The 11,097-nt window shown below is 49.9% G+C and overlaps 1 protein-coding gene across 2 annotated transcripts in view; it reads right to left on the bottom strand.

The window, feature by feature from the left end:
* Nucleotides 1–201: 201 nt before the first annotated feature.
* GAB2 (GRB2 associated binding protein 2) overlaps nt 202–11,097 on the bottom strand; it is a 168,708-nt gene continuing 157,812 nt past the window's right edge. For both annotated transcript variants that reach the window (XM_063093266.1, XM_063093267.1), the window contains exons 4-10: nt 10,450–11,039; nt 9,191–9,285; nt 7,773–8,037; nt 6,876–6,966; nt 6,431–6,533; nt 5,101–5,226; nt 202–4,196 (exon numbers count right to left, since the gene is read on the bottom strand). In XM_063093266.1, coding sequence (XP_062949336.1) covers nt 4,053–4,196; nt 5,101–5,226; nt 6,431–6,533; nt 6,876–6,966; nt 7,773–8,037; nt 9,191–9,285; nt 10,450–11,039 — 1,414 coding nt within the window. In that variant the 3' untranslated portion in view covers nt 202–4,052. The remainder of the gene's footprint in view (nt 4,197–5,100; nt 5,227–6,430; nt 6,534–6,875; nt 6,967–7,772; nt 8,038–9,190; nt 9,286–10,449; nt 11,040–11,097) is intronic.

The following is an 11,097-nucleotide window of genomic DNA, read 5'->3' as shown; positions in this document are numbered from 1 at the left end:
AGATCAGGAGGATTCATTTTTGCCCCCAGCCAAGAAAAATAAGCAATTATGTCTTATTAAAGTGAAATAGTGCAGACTGGCACACCAGCGTTCCTGGGATCATTCCAGAAACAATTCTGAAATGATTATCTTCGCAAGAATGTGTGTGAGTTCCATGCCCCAGCCCCTTTAGACAAAACAGACACCGGCAGCCTTCTCTGGTTGCATTTCTAATGGACTTTATTGTCGTCCTGCTGCAACACCATAGTAAAAAGGGACCTGCAAGCTCCAGGCCTGTACCATGTGTCACCACAGCAAAAACATGACCCACTTGAACATGTTTCCCCCCACCCACTCCCAGACCTACTCACAGGATAAATATGTTACAAATTTTTTTTTTTTAAAGAAAACAAAATAAATTAATAACTTAAGTGATTAGGCACCAACAATGATTTGAAAAATTAAATGTCAATTTTAAATGGTAACAAGACAATGACTTAAGATTGGGCTTCTTCTAGCCCATTTTCTCTTCCTGACAAATAGCAACAACTCTGTGAGAAACAATTCTAAATTTCAAGACACAAGTAGCCAACGAATACAAGAACACACACCACCAGCTATCACAGGACAGCCTGAATCTCCAGTGGGCAGGCCACAAAGACCTTGGTGAGCCCCAGAAAAATGGCCCCCTTCAGAGGGGCTTTAGAGCCCAGGAAGTTAGCCTCTTCCCCACATTTTACAGATGAAGGCCTGGACGGAAGAAGTGCTAATTTCTCTCTGGTCCTACACCCTTGCAGAGCTCTAGCAAAGGGGTGTGGGTAGGGTTGATCAGGCTGAGACTAGCCCCAGGTAAAGGGGCCAAAGGACAGATGAGCGTTGAGCCCATGTGCCAATAACTTCAGAATCGTTGTGCTTCTGTCCTAGGAATGGGGCATATTTTAATGTTTTCAAATGTACAATTCTCCAAAATCAAGCTGGGGAGAGGACTGGGTTAATTGGCTTATGCTCTGGGTGCTTTTCCTCCATGCCAATCCAGGCCTTTGAGAGAACTTACAAGGCAGGGAGTTCCCCCTTAAAGCAGATGAGCCCCAGCCATGGAAGGGACCTCAGAGACCATCTCATCCAACCATTCGTTTCACAGACAGGCAAACCAAGGTCCTATGGAGACACCATCTTCTACTTTTCTCGTTGTTCCCACTTGGCTTTTCTTTAACTTTGCAGAGGTGGAGCTGGATGTGGGTGAAGAAGGGTCCTTTGGAGAGCCCCAGGCAGGACAAGTCCTGTGTGAGTTAAGCTGGCTGAAAAGCATCCCCATTTTGGGCTCTCTGTCCTTGCCAGGCCAATAGGAGAGGTGGGCTCTGTCCCACGGATAGGCCAGTGGACCAGTTTTTAAAATTGAGTTGACTTTACCCTTTGTAGGGAGAGGTGGGTACATGCTAGACACAGCTGGTAGTTTGGGGTTTGTGAACCAGAGAGCTCTACTTTCAACGGGCCGATATCCTTTTCTCTTGTCCTTCCTTCCCTCTTTACCCCCACTTCCACCTGAGGGTTGTGGTTGTCACGGGAAACAAGAGTTGTAAGGAAGTCTCCTTGGGATTAGAAGTGAACACCTCAGTCTCTGAAGACTCCATCCAGTTTCTTTCACATCCTGGGACATTGAGAACATGCTAACAGGTTTATGGCACCCTGGGGTCAACAGGGGAGGCTGCTGGAAATGGAGAGCATCAACACCTGGGCCCACTTGTAGTCTGCTGGGGGCAGACGGTTGGCAGTGGTTAAAGGTCCATTTGCCTGCCATAGGGACCCCTTGTAGAAGGCTTTAAAGAGAAACAGGGCTGGGCATAGTGAACCAGCACCCTGCAAACCCTGCCGGGTGCAGCCACAGCCACCACTACTACTACACGTGGGAACACTGAGGTACGGCCCCCGCACTTCTGAGTGGCTGGACACCCCCAAAAGTCTTTTGTTCCAAAGCACGAGGCTTTCTAAATCTCTCCCTCCTCCTTCCACTGGACCCACATCCTGCCCTCCTTCCCCGTAATCTGACCTGTCCTCCTCTGAGGCCTACCTCAGGCATCTCTTCCTAGGAAACACCTTCCCTGATCTTCACCTCCTGCCCACTCCTGCCTATGGCGCCAGCCTCCCTGAGAAGTTGTCTTTACTTCCTCTGCACCCCATCAGTATTTTATCCTCCCTTGTGACCTTCTCTAGTTCATGGACAAGTTCTGATTAATTCCTGTGTTCTCAGTGCTTAAGTCCAGGGCTTGGCCACAGCAGCCATTAATAGACGCTCCTTGAGTTGATTTGAACTGATGCTAGGAGGAGAGGAGCTTCTGTTGAGGAAACAACTCCTGCCAGGATGGGAGTTTGTAGGGAATGGCCAGGCCGTTGGTCTGGTGAGGTGTGCATGCTCACAGGAGCTGAAAGGGAGTTGTAGCCACCCCCCATCAAACATGGTGGGAAGTCATTTTTTTTTTTTTTGGTGGAAGAAGGTCTTTTCACTCCAGGGTAGGATGAAATATTTGATCTGCCCTGGGACCTCTGAGACTCTTGAAAATTTGGTCAAGAACCTTCAACATAAACAATTCAGATACCCCCTCCCTAGGCTTAGGAGAAAGAGCCTTGGGCAATGCCCTACCTCCTACCCTGCTGATCTGAGGACCTTTCAAGGCATGGGAAGAGAGGATTGGCTTCTCCTGTCCCTGCAGCCAAGTTTGAGTCCAGTATGGCACCTGGAATGCTAGAGAGCAGCAGAGGGTGAGATAAGCTGAGAAAAGACCCTGGACCAGTCTTCTTCCTGCCCTGGGCCCTGAAACAAGCTGCCAGCCACACCCCTATGTCATCCTCAAGGCTTGGCTCTGCTCCACTTTCTCCCTGATCCTGCGTTACCTGCCCTCCTTTCATCCTGGGGATGGCCTCCTGTCACATGCCATGCACATGGCTATTCCCACCCTTCATGTTCTGCTCCATCCTGTGTCCCCTGCACTAGGTTACCTCTGTGCCCTCCACTGCTACATGCCCACCTCACAGAAACTCACTTGCTGCACCATCCCCACTGTGGCCTCTGCCCAGCCTGTTACTGTCCCAGGGTCTCCGTCAGTCCCTGTATCACCTCCACCCACACCATGCTCCCTCCCTCCCATCCCCAACCCCTGTGCTGGCACTCCCACGGCACGTCCAAGCTTCTCCAGCATGGTGTGGGCCCCTCTGAGGGTGTTGGGGAAGAGGACTATCCTCTGTCCCAGAGTGACATCATCAGAGAGTGGCAGAGTGAGCCTGTAGCTCCAGAGTTCTGGGACCCTGACCCCACAGTGTCCTTGTCACCCTAATCTCCTGAGCTCCAAGCATTGCTCCTTCTTGTTCTGAGTGCCCATCATCATCAGCTTTCCCTTCTTGTCCTCGTCCTTCTGCCTCTCCTACTCCACAGCAGCTGCCCTGCCATGGCCTTGGCCTGAAAGTAGGGGACCCTTGCAGGTGTCAACTGCACTTCTACACTGGGAATCCGTTTCCTTTGCCCCTCAAGACCACCTCTGATCTTCCTTCTCGACTGTTTCATCTTTTGGTGGCATTGCTTCTTGACTGCCAAGAAAAACAGGGATGAAAAAGTCCATGTCCACTTTGGTCTGCTGGTCCTTGGCTCTCTGGGTCAGCAAGACGACTTGTCTTATTCTGGGACTGAGGAGAGGTAGCCCAGTGGCCAGAGGGAAGAGGGCTGAGGGCTGGGACCAAATGTGAGGTGTGGAGTCTGGCTCAGAGCCCCAAACCCTCCCTCCAACCATCTGGTAGACAGTCAGGTCTACAGGACAGGAAGAGGCTGAAGGATGCTTTTTGGCAATAGCTCCTAACTAGGGTGATTGAGGAATGGCCATTACTGATAAAAATCGCAGGTGGGCCCCGAGTGGGCAGAGGAAGTGCCTCGATCAGGGGAAGGGTTCAGGGTCCCTGATGTCAAGTGCTTTGAAGGCCAATAGTGGCAGAGGGGAGAGGAGGTGGGAGGGGGGCAAGGAAGAGGAGGGATGGGGAGGAGCCAGCTCTGGAGACCTGGCCCCTCCCTGGGCCTGGAGGCCCTCTTGTCACAGCTTGGTGCCCTTGGAAGGCTCCGAGGACTGCCGCACGTCTGTCCACTCCTGCATGGTGTTCTGCAGGGCCTGGGTCTTCTCCTTGTCCACCTGAACATAGTCTACCTTCTCGTCGGAAGTGACAGATGATGTGGATGGCTAAGGGGGCAGAGTGGGAAAGTAGGAATGGCTGTGAGTTACCAGGAAGGTGGGGAGGAGGAAGAGGAGCATGGGCTCTTCCTGAGTTGTCTCATGGGGAGATGAGAGGGGCCTTTGCCTGACACTTTGACGGGCCTCAGGAGCCTGTCTTCTTTTTCTGAGTGTGGGCTGTATAGCCTGAACTACAATGATCTCTCCTGTTGGATGCAACAGCCCTGCCAGCCCTTCTTATTTCCCAGCTCCTAGGAGGACCCAGGCCCTTCTTGGCCTTGTGGATGGTCCAAGCCTTCACCTCTGCCTCTGCCCACCTCCCTCTGGCCATTTATCCAGGGGAAGGAATTTGCTGGGGACCAAAAAGCACCAGCCACAGATCTTTATGTGTGTCCCCTTGGTGACCCTCACATCTACCCTGTGAGAGGGACTATGCTGAGGGGGAGCTCCCCACCCTGCTGCCTAGATGAGCTGGCTAAGTGTGCTTCCTAGGTCTATGTTCCTAGGCTCGAAGTGCCTTCCGAAGGCCACTGTATCAATGGCAGGGCTCTGGGACCCATCCAGACAGAAGAGCTCAGGACAAGAAGGCAGGATCCCTGGGTCTTAGATCTGTCACTCATTCACTCTGTAACCCTGAGCAGATCAGGCCTCTCTATGTGCATTCGTTTGCCCATCTCTACACCAAGGGGATGGGCTGACTGATGAGGTTCTAGGGACCAAGGGTACCTGTGCTCTGAGAAAGGAGGAACAGGAGCCTCTAAGACCCAGAGTAAAGCATGGTCAAGTCATAAATGCCAGGTACTGGAGAGGGAGGGAAGCTGAGTGCTGCTCCGCAGTGCTGGAGGCACCTGGCCTCCATACTCTCTCCCCTGGGGCTCAGAGAGCTCTGACCCCCCACCTCCAATCCAGGTACCTTGCGGTGGGGACTTGGGGAGCTTGGCTGGAAGTCCAGGGCCAGATAATCGACGCTGCCAGTGCTCTTCTTAGGTGCTGGACTGTTGGTGCCACTGGGAATGGGAGATGCAGACACCGGGTTTTGCTATCACAAGGAGGAAAAAATTGTTAGTGAGTTTAGGAAACAGACTAAATCACCACCCACTAAAACACACCTCTGGAAGTAAGAGCTACTAGATCACTGAGCCTTACTCTGAGCTAGGGACTTTTCATGCTCTCATTTAAATCCTCACAACAATCCTGTGTTGTAGGTATTATTGCTGTTCCTGTTGTTAAAGACAAAGATAAAACTGTGGTTCAGAGAAGTTAAGTGATTTGCCCATGGCTGCACAGCTGGGGAATGATGGGAACCAGGTCTGTTTTCTGACTCCCAACCCCGTTCTAATCCACATACAATGTTGCTTCCCCTACAGGGCAGCAGGCCAGATCTCATCTACACTCTCTCCTGAGAGGCCCCAGGGAAGGCAGCACATTTTCTTTATGTACTGGATGGTGGAAGGTTTTTTCTGTTGCACTAAATTGGCTGCTCTGAAACTCCCACCCTGGCCTAGAGTGGGGCAGTCACAGTACAGCAGCTTGCTCCTTCATCCAGCTCCTCAAGATGTGAGCAGAGTCACCTGCCTCCAGGCTGCACAGAACCTCTGTTCCTTCGGCAGCTCTTCCAGTGCATGCTCTCAGGTTCTGTCTCCATCCAGGCTCCTGCTCTAGAAGAGTACCACCTAGTCTAGGGCTTTCCTGAAGTCTTATTCTAATGAAAAAGGTGACAGTCCTATGTTTTCATTTTTGGCTGCTTGACTAGTTATTGGTTCATTTGTTCTTTCAATATCTACGCAGCAACTATCAGGTACTGAGCAGCTATGCCCTTTCCAATTAAAATCTCAGACAGAAAACTTATGCTCTGCCTGTGTTTATACCTCTATTATGGCTTCACCACAGTGAGTTATGTACACGTGTGTCTCCCCACTGCTGAGACGACACCTCCAGCACTGCTTTTCCAAGGGCATGGATTGTGCTGCCTGTGTCACAGTCATCAGAGAGAGGCTGGCCACCTCTGTTCTTTAAGACTGAGACTTACGTGGGGGCAGGACTATATCTTCCTTATATCTAAAGATAACTTTCACTGCTTAATACACATGTGCTCAAGAGAGATTTGTAGCAGGAGACTAAATACAAATAATGAAAGGAATCTCTGGGCTGAGGTGAGTTAGCTAAGCTGGGAAGTGGGGAACTAAGAGGTGGATCCCAGGGACTCTGATAGGAGTTATTCCAGTGAACCCCAAAAGACTCACCATGGCGACGTAGTTTTCTTCGCTGTCTCCTGAGTCCGTGCTCGTGATGCTCTGCGTGGAGATGGGGCGGCAGTACTGGGAGGAGCTGGAATTGAAGGTGTGGCTGTTGCGGGAAGAAAACAAAGAGTTAACCCTGGGGAAGCCACATGGCTGCTGTTGTGTTTCTAACCTCTAGCTGGGCCCTGACCCTCACACACCCAGACTTTGGCCGTCTGAGCTTCACCTTCCATTATCAGATTAAGATCTGACACAGTGCTGGTATGTATAATTTCCCCCCTTTACAGATGAGGAGACCAAGCCCCAAGAGATCAAGAGACATGATCAGCTAATGACAACATGAACATCAAAATCCACCTGTCCTGACCATTCCACGGAAGGCCAGCTACCATTTCATTCATCTCCCCTAACAGCCCAACTCCAAGCTCCTGGTTCCAAAAATACTCACTTGGCCCTAGACCAAGACTTGGTGATAGGTGATTTGAAGGGGAGCTCATCGATGACGGTGTTGTTTCTCAGGTCAAGTGGTGTTGGCTTTGCTGGAGCAGGAATAGAAAGTCAGTAATCAGAAAGCAGTACCACCACCATACATACACTTACATATAACACACATGCATTATTTATAAAGGTCTTCACAGTCATTCCAGTTTTACATAGGGAAACTGAGGCTCAGGAAGGTTATGTAATTGCCCACGTTGATAGGCCGTGAAGTCATGTCTTCAGATTCTAAATTATATATTCTTTCCACTGTATCTATGTTAATTGTATTTTCAGAATCCAAAATGGGGACATGTGGTCTGATAACAGATTTTTCTCCCCAGATTTATATAAAAACAAGAGACCATATCTGAAATGGTGATAGTCACCATGACTACTCCCTGTTGCTCCTGGACAGGACTATGCAGCCCACAGTGGAGGAAGGTAAATGGCACAAGGCCCTGAAGGGTTCAGTTCTACATGCCAGGACTTGGATTCCCTGCTGGCCAGACCCACAGGGGCCTCTCTCTGCCCGGTCATCCTGATCCTCCCTTTGTATCGCTGTTGCTGATCTCAGGCCAGCAGAGTGTGGTAGTGGCAGACTTGGAACTAGAACTCCAGCACTTCTTCCTGGTCTACACTGCAGGGGGCACGGATCTAACTTTACTGAACACCTGCTACGTATGAGAGTCATTTCTTCTAAATAAACCCAGGAGGCAGGAATTACTATCCCTATTTCACAGATAAGAAAACCAAGGCTCAGAAAATTTAAACGATTTGACCAAAGTAACACACCCCAAGTCCACCTGGATCCCTAAGCAAATGCAAATAGTCCCCAGCTATTGTCCAGGGGAAAGAGTGGACTTACCTTTCCGGTCAGGTTTGAGGTTGCGGTTAACAGGGGGTGGCTGGATCTCACTTCCTCGGCTGGGGCCTCGGTGCACAGGAAGGGCTGTGGATGGGTAGCCAAGCGAGTCAAAGTGATGGGGCCCTGGGCTCATGGGGATGTAGACACTCTGGGAATTATCACCTGCTCGTTCCATAGCCAGCAGGCTGGAGGAACCTGGATTCATGGGCACATAGTTGTCTTCAGAATTGGTGCTATCCGATCGGCTCACAACTGTTTTCCCTGGCTAGAGAGAGTGAAAGAAATACAGCTGTCACCAGCAAGAAGAAAAAAAGGGGTGAGAATTTATATCAAGGCAAGAAAAGTCATGTCTGGGTTAGCTATACTTTGAAGCTATAATGAAGACCTCGGGACGACCAAGTATGAAAGCAGAGTGGGAGGCAGGAAGAAATGAGGTCTGTGAGTCCTTTCTGGCTTTCATGGCCCCTTGGGATCCACCTATAATTTGTGATAAATCTATAGTATAAGAAATCCTTGCTGGCTGGGTCCACTCAGGTTTCTGGAAACCTGAACAAGGCAGAGGGTAGCACAGGCCATGGACTGTGTAGGTTTGTGTTGGTTCAGGACCTGCCCTCTACCTCAAATCCACACTCAGTGTTTGTAGGGCAGCATCTGAGGCCCTGATCAGGGCAAGGAGCCTATTAAGAGTCTTGGCCCTGGAAGGTGAGGTCTGGGGCCAGCCGTACTTCCCCAGTTCAGCTTTTAGTGTGCCTAGGGCTGACCCCAGGTACCTGGGTGACCACCATGCTGCAGCCACAGCTGCCACAGAGTTGTGCAACACCACAACCCTGGCGACAGCCTTCTTCTACCTCCTGCCCTGTCTGCCCAGACATACAACTAAGCTGCTTCTGCCTTGGTAACTTAATTTTCACTGTTTTGTCAGTGCACCCTCAGTCAGGCCCTGGTCTGCTTGCCTGACACCTTGGAAAACTGTGTCAGCTCCTTCCAGAGGGCAGCCTGGGATCCAGCATGCAAGTCATACTTCTGCCACCCAGGCCGACTTTGAGCACCCTCCTGCCTGGAGTGTCTCATCACAGCCTCCCTCCTCCAGGTGAGACCTGATGGGTAGGATTGCTGCTTTAGAAGATCCACAACCCAGAGCCTGGGTCTCCTGCATTCCGGACCCTCTCTGCTTACCTACAAGGACTGGTGAACTTTGTCATCCAGTCCACCTAAGTACACGCATTTCCTCCAGACTAGGATACCTGTATTTTACTTGTCCAAAAACTCAACCCAAGGTTCAGAACTGAGACAAGAACCTAGGCAGAGTCCTAAGAGGGAGATGCCATCACTCTTTTGGGGCTGTGCTTTTAGTTCCAGGGGGTGTGATCTTTTACCTACCCAAGCCTGCATAAGGACCTCTAGTTAAACCCACTCACCAGGAAAGAACTGCTTCCATCACTCATGGACTCAGCTGACCGGCCTGCACTCTCTCCCCCACGCTGGGGGTACTCGTAGGTCTCACAGGAAGAAGCTATGGCAGAAGAAGGGAAATCCATATGTACTCACGCTGACCCTTGTGTTGACATTTCCCCATACCCTCACCGGTGTTGCTCAGGGTTTTACTGAAACTCCAGAAGATACCACTCTCAACCCCAAATGGTAAGGTACGTGTATTACTTCTAACATGTCACTCCTCAGTTCAAAAATTCCTCCTGGGCTTCTAGATCCAGCTCCAGTGTTAGCATTGGCAGAGAATCCCTCCTTGACTTCTCCCATTTATGCACCTCTCCTTTAGCTCCTATAGCACTTACCACCTGTCCCATTCACCCCCACTATGACCTCTATGAATACTATAGTAATAACACTTGTACTGATTTATACAGGTTAGTTTTATTTCCCCTAATAGATGTGAGATCTGAAGGGTAGGGATGTGTCTTATATATGTCTCTATCATCTCAGTTCTAAAATACAGGGTGATTGCTCAGATTGTTGATGGACTAAAAGAGTGAAAAGAGTTCTAAACCAGCATCTGAGTCTCATCTCTGCCACTGATGACCAAAACCCTGAGTAAATCTCTTAACTAGCATGTGAAATAGAGACAATGAGGCTTTGTCCCAACAAACTCTCTGCATGGCTTTAACAACAGAATGGATAAGAAAAAGCTTTGCAAGCTATAAAGCAAAATGTAAAATGAAAATATTGTTCTATTTTTACATCAGAGGACGTTATATACAGAGTTGGAATACTCTCAGTAAAAAACAAACGATAATAGAAATTAGGTACTTCAAATAGAAATTCAGACTTCAGAGAGATTCAAGTGTGGCTGTGAAAATATTCTGAAGATATCATTTTGTTTTAATAGTCTGTTAGTCCACATAGGTTTGGCTAAACCGAACCCATAACATAATATGTTGAATTGTGGTTTACTGAGAATGTTCTCCCTTAGTAGAATATTAACTTCTCCAAGGCAGCATCTGCTACTCTCTTGCCATCGTGGGTATCTAGGAATAGCCTCCAGTTCTGGAGGACCACCTGGTAGGGGGTCTGGGTAGAAGATGCCTAAACTTGTATCAGTGACCTGGGTGGTTCCTAAGTCTCCCTTGGCCATGGATGACCAAGGACTTTTAGAAAACCACTGAGAACTCCTGTGGTACCTCCCTCTCCCTCTGAATCTCAGTTAGGGCTTTATACTAACCTCGGTGAAGTCGGCTGTTGTCCATTGCAGGAAGGGTATTGCGCCTGGGGATGGTGGCAGCAATAGAGACTGATCTATTTTCACTGATTGGAGGTCTCTGCTGAGGGCTGCCCCATCGAGGTGTTTCTGCCTGACTTGGCTTAGGGGGCCGGGGTGGGGGAGCTATGGCTGAGTCCCCAGGAGTGGCCACTGCCATGGCATTGTGGTTCTTGTCCAGCGTGAATGTCCTAGGGATCTGGTATGCTGACAGTGGGGTGGCTGGAACGTCCATATTGTCTACCATGAGGTCCCCAAACTCCCGGCACAGGGTGTTGCTGGGCGTCTTGAAGGTATACACATCCTCATTATCTGTCTCAGAGCCTGTAAGGCTGCCCTTGGTGTGGCCATGGGAGGCCAAGCTCCGGGGGAGGTCATAGGTACTGTCTCTGAATTCTGTATTGTGCCGGCTTGGCTTGGGAAGGCTATAGAAGCCATGGACTTGACCACTGACCCCATTGACACAGTGTCCATTGCCCTGGGCAAGTTTTTGTACGGCTGTGTCACTCCTCATGAGAAATGAGGCCCTGGTGCCCTGAGAGAAGCTGGCACTCCTGAAAAAGAGAAAGAAGGGAAGGGGCAGGGGATGAGAGGAGGCCATGACTGCCCTCA

Source organism: Cynocephalus volans, chromosome 4 (genome assembly GCF_027409185.1).
Source record: "Cynocephalus volans isolate mCynVol1 chromosome 4, mCynVol1.pri, whole genome shotgun sequence".
NCBI lineage: Eukaryota > Metazoa > Chordata > Mammalia > Dermoptera > Cynocephalidae > Cynocephalus > Cynocephalus volans.
This window is presented reverse-complemented; position numbering and strand designations above follow the sequence as displayed.